The sequence below is a fragment of the Chenopodium album genome, chromosome 26, assembly GCF_948465745.1.
Source record: "Chenopodium album chromosome 26, dcCheAlbu1.1, whole genome shotgun sequence".
In the NCBI taxonomy this organism is placed as follows: Eukaryota; Viridiplantae; Streptophyta; class Magnoliopsida; order Caryophyllales; family Amaranthaceae; genus Chenopodium; species Chenopodium album.
In genome coordinates, this window is record NC_137859.1 from 26,838,741 (window position 1) to 26,855,429 (window position 16,689).

A 16,689-nucleotide genomic window follows, 5' to 3' on the forward strand; every position below is an offset into this window, starting at 1 on the left:
TAGTATGTCTGTCCTCTCCGTAGAAGGTCAATTGAAGGTTTCAATTGCAACTAACTAGCATTAGTGGAGGTCTTAATCTGTGCCTGTGGACCAAGTGGAGGAATCACGCTTGAGGTTCTTTATCTCCCCTTGTTCTTGCTCGATCGCGCGTGGAATCACGCTTCAAAGGTACAATTATGTGTTTTTTTATGTGTTATGCAATGATCCTTAGTTTAGGTGCTTTATGAATATGATTCATGTTATTTCCGCTGTGTAGTACCTCTAAACTCCTACACAAATCACTTGGTACGGGTCAAAAACCAGATCTTAATATAAAGGAAAAATAGCCTGGAATAATTCGACCTTTGCCACATCCGCTTAAAATAATCCCACCTTTTGATTATTTTTAAATAATCCGACCTTTGATTCCTATCCTCTATAAATGGTCCCAAGTGATCTGTAACCAGTTGAGTAGATAATTTTTTTTTAATTAAGGTTAATTTACACGTGTCATCACTTGATTAGTAAAAAAAATAAGTTTTAATTTTAATTTTGTTTTAAGAAGTGATTATTACTAATTAACTTTTTTTTTGAGGAAAATCGTATTACTAATTAACTTTAAATAACCATTTTAAACCTTTTCTCTAAAAAAAACAAAATAATAATCAAAATAAAACCAGATCGACCCCATCGCAAATTCGCAACCCCATCAACCTCCCTCATCAGCCTAGACCAGGCCTAGCACAGCCAACCCCACCGCCACTAGACATTTACCTGCGCCGTTCTGTACCCCCATTCTGTTCCCCCACCACCACATCTATCATTGAAATAAAGGTGAGGGAAGAGGAGGGGTCGAAATCGGCGTGTCGTGGGTAAGGGATAGGGGCCGAAATCATGTCGTGGGGAAGGGGAAGGGGCCGGAAAGGTACATGAGGAGGGGAGAGGGCCGAAAAAGGTACAGAGGGAGTGGAGGGAGGTCGGGATCGGGACGGGGAAGGGGTTTTTCGAGATGGTTGGTGGTTCAGGGTGAAAGAATTTGACGGTTCAGGGTGAAGGGAGTTGACGGTTCAGGGGGAGGGGGACAGTGGTCGGTGCGGGGCTCCGGCGTTGGTTGGCAGGCAGGTGGTCGGGCAAGTAGGTGGTGGACTGGTGGGTGATCGTGGAGGGTGATTGGACTGGTGAAGGTTGTTTTTTAATTAATTTAGTAATTTTTTTTTCAGAAATAGTAATTAATTTTTTTTTATTTTTTTTACCAATCAGATGCTGACACGTGTTATGTAATTTGCTACTCCCTCCGTTTTTTTATTTGCATCACTTTCCTTTTATGGGTGTTTTTTTTATTTGCATCACTTCTATATATAGTAACTTTACACTATATTTAAATCTAAAAAAACAAACTTTACACTATATTTTATTATTTCTATCTCAAATTTTAAACCCCACTCAAATTAATTTATCATTTCTCTATCTCATGGTACCCACTACTTTCTCACATACTTTCACTTTCATGGTCCTCACATTACTTTTACCATAATAAATTATTCATCCTCTCACATTATTAATTTTTTCTCCTAAAACTCCGCGCACCTGCAAATGATGCAAATAAATAAAACGGAGGGAGACTGGGAGTATAACAAGTTAAATGACCAGTTAGGAGCATTTATAGCGGATTGACATTAAAAATCGGATTATTTAAAAATAATCCAAAGAATCAATTATTTTTAATCGATGAGGCAATGATCGGATTATTGTGGACAATTTTTCATAAAATAAAACCAGCCGGCTTCACAAGGAAGCCAAAACGACAAATGGAAACAACGGGAATCATTTGACTATATAGTATACGCCTCACGTCTTGTTACTCATTTATTGTCAAATAGAGACGCAGAGGAGTACTACTACTGTGGTACTGCACTACTGCTACTCTCAAACCCAACAAAGCAACAACATTCTGATGACTCTTTGAATTCTGTTTCTCAGTGACCTACAATGAGCGTGAATTCCATGAAGCAATCTTCAATTTCCACCATCATACACTCTTTGAGGTCGTCATTTCAGGAATCCGAGTTCAAGGAAGCGGTGACAGAATTAATGGCGAGAGAGGAGATTTTAAGGCGAGAAAAAGATGCAGTTATAGCCAATTTAAGGGATAAATGCGACGCATTCGAGTCGGAACTCAGCGAAATGAAGTCTGAAAAGATAATGTGGGAGGAAGAGCGTCGTCGATTGGGGAGGGAAGCTGAGGTGAATGATGGCAAGTTGAAGGATTTAGCTAGGGAATTGAGTAATGCGAGGGATAATTTGGAGAAGGGTGCGAGAAGGTATGATGGGTTGTTGGAGAACTTTAGGGTTTGCGAGGTTGAGAACAAGGGGTTAAAGGAAGAATTGGGGGAATTGAGGGATGAGAATGAGGGTTTGAAGAGGAATTTGAGGGGTAAAGAGGGTGAAATTGAAGAGATTGAAAGGAAAAATGGGGTTTATTTGAAGAAATCCAAGGAGAAGGATTGGAGAATTGGGTTGTTAATGGTGGAAAAGTCGAAATTGGGTACCCTTTTGGAGGAAGTTAAGGTGGGACTAGGTGAGAGGATTTCGGGGTTGGAGGAGGAGAAGGTGCGGTTGGAGGAGGAGAAGGCGGTGTTTGAGGGTGAGGCGAAGGAGGTTGAGGGGTTAAGAATGAGGATTTCGGGGTTGGAGAAGGAGAAGGCACGGTTGGAGGATGAGGCGAAGGAGGTTGAGGGGTTAAGAATGAGGATTTCAGTGTTGGAGGAGGAGAAGGCGCGGTTGGAGGATGAGGCGAAGGAGGTTGAGGGGTTAAGAATGAGGATTTCGGGGTTGGAGGAGGAGAAGGCGCGGTTGGAGGATGAGGCGAAGGAGGTTGAGGGGTTAAGAATGAGGATTTCGGGGTTGGAGGAGGAGAAGGCGCGGTTGGAGGATGAGGCGAAGGAGGTTGAGGGGTTAAGAATGAGGATTTCGGGGTTGGAGGAGGAGAAGGCGCGGTTGGAGGATGAGGCGAAGGAGGTTGAGGGGCTAAGAATGAGGATTTCGGGGTTGGAGGAGGAGAAGGCGCGGTTGGAGGATGAGGCGAAGGAGGTTGAGGGGTTACGTAGGAGGAATGCTTGTTTGGAGGAGGAGGAGGATAGATTGAATGGAAGTTGTGAAGAATTAAGGAGGAATGAGGCAAGGAGAATTGAGGAAGTTAAGGAGGTTTTAGAGAGGGAGAAATTGGAAAGGTTGAGAGAGAAAGATGAAAGAATCCAGGAACTAAGCAAAGAGAAAGAGGATTTAGTTATAGAGCAGAAGGATTTAACAGCTAAGATGGAAAAAGCCGAAAATTGGTTATCGAAACTTGAGGGAGATATAACCAAAATGATGTGCTTGGATTTGAAAAGAGATGCAACATTTACAAGTACTAAGTGTGGGAGAATTTTATCAGTGATTGGAAAGGCTCTTGATTCTGAAGGAATTGGTCTCACTTGCAATGCTCAGGAAGCAGGTATATGCTCATCTGACCTTACTATCTGTAAGTTTGATCAATTTATATGGTTAAATTATTTAAAAGATTTATCACTATTGAAGTTTGAGCATTATACTGTTGTCATATACATTTGGATGTGAAGAGGAAACATTTTGGCCTGATTTTAGCGCGAACCAGCATACCTGTAATTGCAATGATAAGTAAGGCCTTTAATAATGTGACGTAATTAGACACAATGTTTGACTTCAGGCTTTTTCTGTCGCCAAAAAAATGTTAGTTTGGATAAGGAATCAGTAAGTTTAGATACTGGCTATCCAAGCTCAGTTCATAGCTTAATTAATATTGTCGTATAGACAAGGGTTAATAATTTAAGATTAAGCGAGAAGAAAGAAACCTTAATGAGAAAACAAGTGGCTCTGCTTGAAACTTTATGGTCAGGTGATACGGTCATGTTGTGCAATATTGCTGTTAAGTGAACATAATTGCATCTGTTTAGTTTTGTGTTGCTGTGGATGTTATTATGCCCGTTCTGATAGTCCTTTATTTCAGATTCAGCTTTTGTTTCTAAAAGTAATGAACCCAAAGGCTTCTTGAAATCTGATGATGCTGTCAAGAGAACTTTGGATTTTGAGGCAGATATTGTAAAAGAGAATGGGGCTTCTAGAAAAAAGGTGACCACAGTGAACAGCATTATTATTGTTGACAGTGACGACGATGATGAGTACCCTCTTCGTGTTAGTGGTGTCAAAAGGAAGTATGTACACCCTGAGAATTTTAGAGAACAATGCGATAGTTCTAATGATGATAGCCTAAACCAGAAACATATGAAGAAGCTTGAACATGGGTCATATGGACCAGTCAAGCCTGTATTATCAACTCCATCAACTGCAGGTGATGGGCATAAATGTAACATTCAGCAAAGGCAAACACAGTCAGCTATCAGAAAATGTGAAGAAAAGCTCGGGAGAGACATTGGAGAGCCAAGATCTGATGGGTTTGTGGATAATGGTGGTAAGGATGATGAAAATGGTAATTCTAATTTTGAAAACAACAAAGCTCATAGTTCTTGTCCCCCTCAACTTGAAAAGTATATGGCCACTTGCCGGCAGAGGAAGGAAAATAAAAGGCTGGAGGTTGCAGCTGATATGGTCTGTGCTTTTGATGAAGATCCTGACTTTTGTGCCAAGGCTGTTTGTGCATTATATAGGCAGCATAAGTCTTCGATGAAAGATTCAATTTGTGCTAGCAGCAAAGGATTTGAGAAGTGTGATGCTGACAGGTAACCAATGTTTAAATATTATAAATCTTTCAATTTAAGATAATCTAAAATGTCAGTTGTGATTTTCTAGAATTAGCATGAGATTGCTTAATTAATCTCTTCTGAATGTTATAAGAATTGATATACCTAACACATAGTATTGCTATATTACCACTATATTGATATGATAAAATTGCCCTTCACATTTTCTTATTACCAATTCCTGTTTATTCATCGGGTCCTTTACTCATACGACTTCTGGATCAACTAGCCAATCAGCAGAAGTGGTTTTTATGTACGTTTGAAATCAAATCCTGGATTTTGAAATAGTCAAATGAAGATGCATCCTAGCCAAAGATACTACATTTAAATCTGTTTTTATCCAGACCAAGCAGCTGTTTGGCTAGTGAAGTTGTTATTGTCTTTATTAACCACGGAAATCTTTATTTTAATCATGATTTTCTTTTCTTCAAACAGTTTTGTGTTTGTGTGAAGTACCTACGTGAGAAATAATTAGTAAAATTTCATCTATGCTCTGTTTCATCTAAAATTGTAGTCGTATACACCTATATATTCTTATTATTTATGTTGAACAATTAGCTGTCACTTTTTAGCAAACAATGTTGAGTAACTGACTGTGTAAGTAGCTATCTATAGTCATGAGAAAAACATGCCGATAATTTTGGCATGAAATAGTTGAAGAGGAGACCAGTATTGCTTTGTTAAAAATTTTACTTTATATGCTTGATGTAATTGGCATCATTTTATGAATATGATCCCAATTGAGTAAGAAGCTGCTAATGCATGCAGCAGTTCTTTCTTTGATCACCTTGAAATATCACTTTGCAGCTTGTATGCAGAAGTTACTATGTGTCACTCTGAGACAAAATGTTCAATCAGATAAAACTATTATCAGTGTGTTAAGAGTTTTATATGCTGGAAGATATAATACATGTGGAAGTTACTGACATCATCCACATCTCATCAATAAAGTTCTGTTTATTTATTTTGTTTGTTATTTGTTTATTTATAATTCTTAATCCTCACCTTATTAAGAGAAAATACACTTGTAGCTACTGGTAGTTGCATCTGTCTGAAATGTGTATTTTGGTTCTAGGGGAATTTCTCTGGCCAAATTTCTAATAGATGGGGATTTAAAAGGCAAGATGAAGAAGTCTGTGGATGAGTTACAGCAGCATGATCAAAGCGGTCTCGATGATTGTCGCAGGCTTGCCAAGAAGAATTCCAAACAGCTGATTGACATCTATAAAAAGGGCGAGGATCCTCTTTTTTCTCCTTTGTCCACTGATAAGTAACCCATGAAGAACAACGATGTAAGTAAGTTTCTGACAAGTTTCTCTACAACGGCCCTTTCTCTTCTTGTAAGTGTAATTCTATCCTTGTATATGTATGTAAGTAGCAACTGGGCTGTACCTAGGTACTAATATAGTTAAAGTGGCTGGCAAACTTAGATGATAATCTATCTGCACATGATGCTAACTTTTTCAGGATGATTTAATCAGGTAACACAAAATTCACTCCCTGTGGTGTTACTACATTCTCATTGTAAAAGACAATTTGCTAATTACTAATCATCTGAATCCCAAATTTTCATTTTTGCCCATCTTTGATCATGCATACATGAAAATGGTGATTTTACCTGCTCTCCTTCATAGTCAAGTCTAATTTTGATAATTGTTTGTTGGAAGTGTGGATGTAACTTTTTAGCTGAGATTTGGAGTGCATTAGACCCTCTCCAATGGTGAGACTCAAGTGAGTATTTTTAGGAAAGAGGGTATTTTTTGCAAAAGATACCAATAAGTTGGTATCTAAACTTAGCAACTCCAAAAGAAAGTTGCTAAGTTTAGATACTCAACTTTGAGTCTCTTTTGACAAAAAGTGTGGGCCCTATATGTTAATATTCTAATATATTTTGTAATTTATTTATGTTTTAGCTTTTTTTTTTTTTTTTTTTTTTGTTTAATCCTAAAATATTGTTTAGATACTCAATTTTTTTTTAGTCTCACCATTGGGAACTTAGACATGACATGAGTTGCTAAATTGAGAAGTAGATATGGTCTCACACTCTCACCATTGGTGGTGAAAAACAACTCATTTTGTATTTCAATACTCAAAGTTGAGTCTCACCATTGGAGGTGGTCTTAGAGGAATTATGAAAACAACAAAAGCAATCCCCAGTGAAAAGTTCTGTACCATCTAATTTCATTATGATTTGGTCTGTAAATTACATTGCTAAGCCGAAAGAATTTTTCCAATTGCTGGTTACAAAAAATGTACTGAAACCAATTATACAAGGTTTATATCAGAAGACACATTTATGAAGAGGAAAAGCATAAGAATGAATAATGAATTTCCCTGCTGCCTTGATTCATTATCTTCGCTCTCCGTCCAATGTAGGATTCGGAACATGATTTACTTGTACAATTTTGGAGGAAAGATGCAGTTGCCAGATGTTTACTTTGGAACAATCTCCCGAGGGTACTCCCTTTATCTTGCTCTCATCTTCAAGAACTGCTTCTTTGACAAATTTGAGTGAATTCTGCAATACAATTTTGTTTTGTGATTAGTTTAATGATTGAAGAGTGAATTACATTGAACGTCATTAGTATAGTCTGGTGACTCTTTTTCTTCCTTTATTATATTTAGTTGATATCACTTCGTAAAGGGGCCATTACAAAGAGTTTAAGTATGAACCTGTTTGGTGGCATCTGCAAAAGGCAGATAACCCCATCGTTCAGGATCCCATAGGATGGAGCTATTGAACCCGAAACTGGAAATGTGGATGGCCAATTCCTCGGCATCCATTTTTAAGCTCTTCAGATGCCATCCCATGACTTGGGAAGATTGGCAGACTGGCCCTTCAATTATCATCTTCTTTCTGCTGGCTGACAGTTTCGCAAGGGGCCATGACCCGAATGTCCTGTTTAAACACCTCATTTTCTTATAAGCCTTGATAAGTTGAATTTACCGCAAGAAGAAATAAAATGTTAAGGCAGAGCGTTTTTCTACTTCGCTAGCAAGCTAAGTCGGACTGAAATATGCTTTCTCACATTATCACACAGTAGGGACAACAATTCATCTGTTTCAATGACACAAAAACTTTGGATATGCAAGAACCAGTAGCATAAGAGAAGGGAGAAAAAGTTCTTACCCAATAGCTCGAATTTCATCAAAGAAGCTGAGATCATATACATTTGAGAGGCCTGCAAAATGAACAATTCCACTTAACCGATGATGCTCGATATGCTTTAGTGCAAGGTTTCTCTGGTGATCCATTTCAGTTCTATGATCTGTAAAATTCTCCTTAAACACCAAGTGTCTATACATTACCCCCGTATGCCTGAGTATATCTGATACATCAGAAGACTCCAGCTGTGACTCCACAACAATCCACAGCAGTGGCGGAGGCACCAGTTTCAGAGTATTTGCCATCCTGCTTAACAAAACTCCTCTTAGAGGATCCTTATCATTTGTAGGAGTAATCACAATGATTTGTTTCCTTGGATTCAGTTCATCACTTTCATTATCACTCTCCTCGACCAAATTTGCATTCTCCATTGCACTGTCTGGTGCTTCTGATAGGCTTCTGTTAGCAGAACTATTGTTGCCTCCTACACCGAGCATAGGCCTTGGTGCTAGCTCAATGGACTCGTTATAGTGTATGTCCGATGTTGACTTGAGACTACTAAATGGAGGTTTACCAGTAGGAGCAAAACCCGTGAAGAACCCCATCACAAAACATAGCAAGAAATGCAAAACAGCTTTCTTCCATAGATGAATCCGCTTCTTTGATCTCTCCGTGGATCCCATTTATCTGAAGCAAATTAGAAGATGATTACAGAAAACAACCAGAGCTCAATGAGCTAAGCTTATATTAATCTGGGTGATGTAGAAGAGTTGAAATGACTTGTGGGTGACATTTTATATACAAGTAGTGAAATAGAATAGAAATGTCGAGTTTCGGGACGACTAGCAGGTTTGTCTTAAAGCAGTGCTACAGACTATAACAATGATGGGCACTAGCTAACTCAAATGAGTATGAACAAGCCATTTGTTTTTATTATTCAAAATTAGTATTAGATTGTTTAGGTGTTTCATGGTTATTGTGTTGTTGCTTCTAGAGGTGATCACTTAAAGTAAAAGAAAACACAAGCAAAGGAAGTAAACAATGGAATATCTCATCTTTAGTTGGTGAATTCACCAAATGGTTGTTGAAGATGCAAACTCATTACCAAATTATGAATTATAAGGTGAAAAATGATTACTCTTTTATTTGGTTGAATTTCATCTGTCATTTAATTTATGGTTGACTACTTGACTGCTTTGACAATGGAATCTGAAACAGATTCTACACATGAATCTTCGAATCTTTTACTCTGCCATGAAATTAGTAAAAGCAGCAACTGGTTTTTTCCTGGTTTTTTTTTTAAAAAAAAAAAAAAAAAAAAAAAAAAAAAAAAATTTAGCAGAAATAGACGGGATATTTTTCTGATTCCTAATGGTAATGAGTTTTGTAAGTGGCATATTTTGAAAATATAAAAACTTATTTGTAACGGTAAATTTGGTATTTTGGTATAAAGTACTTCGTACTAACAAAGTTGTGTATTTGCATCAAACTGTAAGAATTCTATTAATACTAACAAAACTGTGTGTCAGTACCAAAAAAACCTTCCTTTCATTGATTAGATTAGAATGGTGTAAGTGTACATTTACCAATGTACCCCTTTTAAATTTATCAAAGTCAAAAATTAGGCAGCGCTGAGAATCTGAGATAGACTGAAATTGTTGTAACTAGATGAACCCCGTGCGATGCACGATTTGTTTGAATTTTTTAAAACGGTTTGTTTGAATTTTTTAAAATAAATTGCTTTTTTATATCTATGTGCTAAAATTTGTTATATATTTAGATAAAATTCCTACTATCAAAAGATAATAGTTTATATATAATTCATTTAAACTTTAAAATCTAACTCGTCTATTTTGCTTACGTGACATTTAAATTTTTTAATTCTAAAATAAGTTAATAATCTCTTATTTAATTAGCTAAAACTAAAATTTAGAATATTACATAGCGCAATTGGTCTTAGATGCATCCTCATGCACCTAAGATAGGTGCAACAAGGAGGGAAGACCCAAAACGCACGGCCCAAATAATAACCTAGATAACATATCCGCGATCTGCTAAAATCAACATCATGCTCTACAAAATGAACATTTAGTAAAAAAAATATGAACATGAAAAAAAATGAACATTTAAGAATAAAAACTGAACACGTAAAAAAAATGAACATTTAATACTTATAATGCATTTGTTTCATAATCATATTATTTTTTATTTCTTCAAATTTTTATGTTCATAATTAAATGCATTATATTCATAATAATATTTTGTATGTTCATATATAATTTCATATACTCATAATGTAAATATGGTTGTTCATAAATATTAATTAAATCTGTTTATGCATATGTTGTCTTTCTTAAATGTTTTTGTTCATATTTTTTTTTACGTATATGTTCACATTTTAAATGCTAATATTCACTTTAAGAAAACCAATGCTTACGTTCATATTTTGAAATGTTATGTTCACTTTTTGAAATGCATATGTTCATGTTTTTAATGCCTATGTTCACTTTCAGAAAAACTAATGTTCCCATTTAAGGGAACCTATGCATATGTTCATATTTTGCATGATTATGTTCATTGATAAAAAAAAAATTCAGAAAATCAGACAAAATTCAATTCATTAGAAATAAGAAAATCATATACTACCTCCGTTAACATTTAGTTGCAACTTTGGAATATTTTATGTCTCTCAAATAAGGAAAATTTGTTAATTACTACCTCAAAAAAGGGGTATTTGTGAATTACTACCCGCAAAAAAAAAAAAAAAGTTGTTAATTACTACCCTAAAACTGATGAATTGTATAGATTGCTACCCTTTTCCCTAATCAGCCTCTAATTAGGTGATTTAATCTACTAATGATATCATTATCCGGCTAATTTATAATTAGTTACTTTTAAGGCATGATTAATTAAATAAACCCTAACACCACCTCTAAACCACCACTAAACCACCTCCGGCAGCCCCCTTACTATATCCCCACCATCTCCGGCAGCCTACCCTCGCCCCGGCATCCACCCCACCTCTAAACCATCCATTGCACCACCTCTAAACCCCCCAACAATCCCTCCAACCCTCGAAAAAATCCCTCCTCCCCACCCACTAGCCACCCTAGCCCCCTCCCCCTTGCTAGAGAACTCTATTAAGCCCTCCCTAAGCCTCCTCCACCCCCTTCCCCCCTTTAATCACCACCCTAATGTTCCAAAATTAAAATCCTAAAGCCCTAAAATTGAAACCCTAGGGTGGTGATTAGGGGGGAAGGGGATATAGGAAGATTAGGGTTGGTTGCGCAAGGATTTCCGGCGAGGGATAGGGGGTCAAGGCCGCCACGGGTAGGTGATGGGGATATCGTAAAAGGGGGTGTGAATTGTGTGTTGGGGAAGCAGAATCGAGGTGGTAATCGTGGTGGGGGGAACAAGAATAGGGTGGATCTTGTGGTGGGGGAAAGGGAGGGTGGGTTTCGTGGTGGGGGATTGAGTGCGGGGAGTGGGTTTCATGGTGGAGCTATCGGATGTGTTAAAGGGCCAAAGGGGGGCCGTCGGAGGTGGTGCAATGGTGGTAGGGAAGGTGGTGCTAGGGTTTACCTAATTAATTAAGGTTTAAGAGCTACTAATTAGTAATTAGATGAATAATAATATCATTAAGAGCTTAAGTATGCTGATTAGTAAAAAAGGTAGTAGTTGCTAAAATTAATCAGTTTTAGGGTAGTAATTAACAACTTTTTTTTTTGCGGGTAGTAATTCACAAAGACCCCTTTTTTGAGGTAGTAATTAACAAATTTTCCCTCAAATAATACCCCAAAGTTACAACTGAATGTTAACGGAGGTAGTATAATCTAATCAATCGAAGTTAATCACAAAGTCACCACATAAGAAATTGAAAATTACACATTTTTATGCCTATGTTCACTTTATGAAAAGCTAATGTTCATATTTTTATACCTATGTTTACTTTCTGAAAACCTAATGTTCATATTGTGCTGTTGTTACATCTATTTATAGGTGCATGAGTGTGCACCTAAAATGAATTCTACGTGATTCTCTAAAAATTCTGGAAAAAACTCCCAAATATATATATATATATATATATATATATATATATATATATATATATATATATATATATATATATATATATATATAGAGGAAGGCTCATATAAAAACCCTCCTCTATATAAGAACCCAATCTTATATAAGAACCAATCTCGGCCTTTCATTAGTTTTGATCTTACCATCTAAATTGTTCCTTTAGTAATGGCACTTATGTAATTCTTTACAAAAAAAATTTCCCTTTCTAACAAAATAAAACTCAAGGCTTTTCTTTCTCCCTCCTCAACATATTCTCTCCCCTCAGCATCTTCTCTGTCCTCAAACTCAAAAGTAGCCAAACTTCATCATCTTCATCAACGAATTCATATTTTGGTAAGTTTATCAATTCTTACAAAATTCTGATTTCATGCATTTTAATCCTTGAATTTTTCCAGATTTCTATTCAGATTTTTATGTGATTTTTAATTGCGATTTTTTGTTGCGATTTTTCTGTTTTTTTTTTCAAATTTTCTTATTTTTGTTCGTACTTTCATTAGTTTTAGAGTTAACATCTTTAGATTTCTTCGTTTTTATTTTCAATTTGTTCGTTTTAATTTTCGATTTTATTTTTTTGATTTTTTTCCAGATTTTTTTTTTTATTTTGTGAATTTGCTTGAGATTTTTTTCTGGATGTATGTGTGATACTATGATGAGAAGAGAAAATTTATTTAGAACAAAGCAATGGTGGATTTAATTCTTATGTTCTAAATTTTCTTTATATGTTATAAAGTTTTCAATCTATGTTCTAAAGTATTCTTACTATGTTCTAAAGTTTACCTTATATGTTGAAGGTTTACTCTATATGTCCTTGTCTGCCATCAGTTCAACAAATAATAATGATTCTCCTCAGTTTTCATGTTTAGACAGAAAATTATATTTCTATGCATCTCACTGATGTTATGTCTGATGTAGAATAGTTCTAATCGTTGAATTATAGTATGATTGTTCAGTTGTTCTAATAGGATGATATTTCAATACATGCTTTGTTTTTGTGTTCATTCATTATGAGTTTTATTTATTTTGACTTGTTTGCTGTTTTTGATCGAATTTTCGATGATATTTTGCTAAACATTCTGCATTATATAGTGTTATTGAGTCTATAATGTTGTATGTTTTCGTTGAATTTTATTTTTTTTAGCCAATTTCCATTTGATTTTCACTTTGATGAATCAAGTATTATAAATCTATAGTTTTAAATTTGTTGCCTAACTTTATAGTTAGATTGTTTCAATTTAACTTGCTGGGTTTGTTTGATGAAGAGAAAAAAAAATTATTTAGAACATAGTAGTGGATTTAGAAGAGGCAATTAGAACACCAAGTGAAATACTTCCCATTAGTGGAGATGGTGGGGAAGGATTATATGATACTAACAGGTATAAAGTCTTTTAGAGCTCTTTTCTACTGGATAATGGCTCGGTTACAGGAGGAGGAGCTACTAGTTTTTGCTGCTACTGCGTGGGCCTCTTAGTCTTATCTAAACTCTCAGTTGCATCAGGAACCTTGGCAAAATAGAGATATTGAGGTAATGGGATTCCTGCGACTTGTTGGTGATTATAAAAAATATAATGCTATTGTTTTGTGTTGAGGAAATCAAGCAATTGTTCCCTCAAATAGAGGATGGCATCCTCCTTCTGCTGGAAAAGTTCGGGTCAATATAGATACAGCTATACTTGTTGATGGGTGTGCAGGTTTGGGTGCAGTAATAAGGGATGCATATGGAAAGAATCTTGATGTGGCTATTCAGAGAGTGAAGTGTGGGGGAATGGTGATGATGGCTGAAGCGCTAGAAGTCGGGTGGGGTGTGCATAAAAGCTTTGGTTTACTCATATTGAGCTCCAATGTGCCTTGGAGGTTGTGAAGGCTGTCCGCAATACTATACATAGGAAAGCTCTAATTAATTTGATCATAGTAGATGTGTGTTTAATGGGGAATCACTTTATGTAATTTTCTTGCTCACATGTGAAATGAGGTGGCAATGTTATGCCCACTTTGCTCCTAGATTGTGTCTAGTAGATGGGGGAACAAGTTTTCTTAGATTCTTTCCCGCAAGGTATTATGGCCTTAGCGGATATCGATGTAACTTGATTTTATCTGGTTGCTTAATAAAATTTCCACCTTGTTTCCAAAAAAAAAAAAAAAAAAGTGTACAATCATAGCATCAAAAACAAGAAAATTAGCATATATTGATGTTAAAGTTGTAAAGGATGCACTTAAAGTTTTAATAAGATTGCAAGATTTGCAACTGTTGTTCCAACTTTGGTGTAAAATGGCACATCAAGGATGCTTTACCCACCATTATTTTTTAATTTTTTTTCTTTTCTTTTCACTTATTCTACCAAGTCAATGTTGTTTAAAAAAAAATCGAATCCAATGTTAATATTTCATGGAGTAAAGTGTCCAATTGCCAACCTATTTGAGGAGCTATTATTATTTAGTATGTTCTAAACTTTATAAACATATGAAGTTTTTTTATTTATTTTTTATTTTTAGACATAACCTATGTAGGAATTGAACCTACATCCCCTATGCATCTGCATAGTGCTCTACCATTTGAGCTAATAGGTTTTACCAAGTATATCTATATCAATTAAAAAACGTAGTCTAATCGGAAATTTAACCATAACAATAATCATCTTCTTTAATAGAAAAACTATAAGATAAACAAGAGCATCATATAATATACATCTATGATAAACAAAAGCTAGAATACATCAATGCATCAAAAGCTATAAGTTACATATTATTTGCACCCTTTTGAGTTTTTAATGCATCATATGATTAATGTTTATGATAAACAAGAGCTACAAAAAATTTTGTTCTAATTTTTTTTGCTTTTGTTCTAAATTTTTTGGCCTATGTTCTAAAATATATGCTTATGTTCTAAATTTTTTTTCCTATGTTCTAAAATTTTCTTTAATGTATGTTCTAAATTTTTTCATATGTTCTAAAATTTTTTCATACGTTCAAAACTTTTTCTCCTATGTTCAATACTTTATATTCTATGTTCTAAACTTTTTTTATTTTTTTATTTTTTTTATTTTTTTTTTTTATTTTTTGCCTATGTTCTAAATTTTTTGCTAATGTTCTAAATTTTTTTCCCTATGTTTTAAACTTTTTTTCTATGTTCTAAACTTTTATCCCCATATTCTAAACTTTTATACCTATGTTCTAAACTTTTCTCTAACGTTCTAAACTTTTTTTTCTATGTTCTAAACTTTTATCCCCATATTCTAAACTTTTATACCTTTGTTCTAAACTTTTCTCTAATGTTCTAAATATAAGTTCTAAAATTTTGCCTATGCTCTAAATTTTTTTGTTCATGTTCTAAATTTTTTTCCTATGTTATAAATTTATTTTATCTGTGTTCTAAACTTTTTTTCTATGTTCTAAACTTTTATACTTGTGTTCTAAACTTTTCTCTAATGTTCTAAACTTTTATACCTGTGTTCTAAACTTTTCTCTAATGTTCTAAAATTTTGACTATGTTCTAAATTTTTTTTGCATATGTTCCAAAATTTTCCCTATGTTAGAATTTTTCTGCCTATGTTCTAAACTTTTTTTTTTCTTCTATGTTCAAAATTTTTCCAATGTTCTAAATTTTTTTTACTTTTGTTCTAATTTCTTTTCTATTTTTTTCATATATTCTAAATCTATATTATTCTAAATTTACAATAAGATTATTTTTCGTCACTTTTCGTGCACTACTACTTTTGCAATAGCTAAGCAAAATTTGCAGCTTTCCAAGCAGCATATAATACAACATTATATCTAGCACTCATACAAATTTGTAAGTTTTGTCAGCTAATTTGATGGGTATGGCATAGTAACATAGTGACTACATCTTATACCAAAAGTATTAGAAGTAAACTGATTAGTGATTATACAAACTTGCAAGTTCAATCTTAAAAGGCAGTCCGATAGAAGCAAAGTGATTCATCCTCTTATTATCTTTTCCTGGAACCATATTTCTTCTGTTCATAGAATGTTCATAGAACATATCTATTTTGGCACTTCCTAGACTGACATTTTTCGGACACCAATCTTAATCCTTCTCCTGCCGAGTACATTCCTTGCAGTAATAGGCATCTAAAATGCATCACATGTCTACCCTGAAACGATCTGTGATTGTAGTAATAGGCATCCCTGTTGCTCCCTCACGCAAAACTCTCAGCATCTGCCAACATCACCAACCTTCTCCTTCCTCTGCCACCAATAATCACACCTAACAACAACCACCAACAACCACAAAAATGGCACAACAACAACACCAACGACACCAACAATAAAAAAAAATGGCACAAAAATCGCCCAACAAAACCGCACATAAATTGCATAAAAAATGGCTGAAATTACCTAATATCGTTGAAAATCGAACGCTAAAAATTCTAAATTCGAACATTAAAATCGCTGAAATTTCAGCCTTAAAATCGCTGAAATTTCAGCCCTAAAATTACTGAAGTTTGAACCCTATAATTACTGAAGTTTGAACCCTATAATAGCCGAAGTTTGAACCCTAAAATTGCCAAAAATTTATGAAAATCAAAGCAGAATAATCAAAAATCGACTTTAACTCATGCGAAGTTCATGAAAATCAAATTAGAAAATCGCATAAATCAAATCGCAAAAAATCAAATAAAAAAATCGAAAAAAAGTAAATCGAAAAATAGCAAAATCTACTTGAACATTATGTGTTTTTCATGAAAATTTGAACAAAATGGAAAATTAAACGTACCTAATTAGGGC

General features: G+C 34.8%; 2 protein-coding genes across 2 annotated transcripts; one reads left to right on the plus strand and one right to left on the minus strand.

Annotated features, from left to right (window-relative positions):
- Window positions 1–1,867: 1,867 nt before the first annotated feature.
- Window positions 1,868–6,336, plus strand: LOC145617643 (uncharacterized). Its single transcript, XM_081672366.1, has 3 exons — window positions 1,868–3,472; window positions 4,004–4,733; window positions 5,830–6,336. Exons 1-3 carry the CDS (start codon window positions 1,969–1,971, stop codon window positions 6,026–6,028), a joined length of 2,433 nt encoding a protein of 810 aa, XP_081528492.1. The 5' UTR covers window positions 1,868–1,968; the 3' UTR covers window positions 6,029–6,336.
- A 582-nt stretch (window positions 6,337–6,918) lies between these two features.
- LOC145618293 (beta-1,4-xylosyltransferase IRX9-like) lies at window positions 6,919–8,843 on the minus strand. The gene is made up of 3 exons (XM_081673068.1): window positions 7,885–8,843; window positions 7,428–7,653; window positions 6,919–7,272 (listed from the first exon to the last, which is right to left on the minus strand). Exons 1-3 carry the CDS (start codon window positions 8,541–8,543, stop codon window positions 7,105–7,107), a joined length of 1,053 nt encoding a protein of 350 aa, XP_081529194.1. The 5' UTR covers window positions 8,544–8,843; the 3' UTR covers window positions 6,919–7,104.
- Window positions 8,844–16,689: the final 7,846 nt, after the last annotated feature.

Bases quoted from the DNA above. Each gene is read 5' to 3' on its own strand.
- LOC145617643 (XM_081672366.1), top strand. From the start codon at position 1,969: ATGAGCGTGAATTCCATGAAGCAATCTTCAATTTCCACCATCATACAC. The intron at 3,473-4,003 runs GTATATGCTCAT...CCTTTATTTCAG, and splicing joins TTGCAATGCTCAGGAAGCAG to ATTCAGCTTTTGTTTCTAAA. The intron at 4,734-5,829 runs GTAACCAATGTT...TTTTGGTTCTAG, and splicing joins GAGAAGTGTGATGCTGACAG to GGGAATTTCTCTGGCCAAAT.
- LOC145618293 (XM_081673068.1), bottom strand. From the start codon at position 8,543: ATGGGATCCACGGAGAGATCAAAGAAGCGGATTCATCTATGGAAGAAA. The intron at 7,654-7,884 runs GTAAGAACTTTT...GTGTTTAAACAG, and splicing joins GATGAAATTCGAGCTATTGG to GACATTCGGGTCATGGCCCC. The intron at 7,273-7,427 runs GTTCATACTTAA...ATTGTATTGCAG, and splicing joins TTGCAGATGCCACCAAACAG to AATTCACTCAAATTTGTCAA.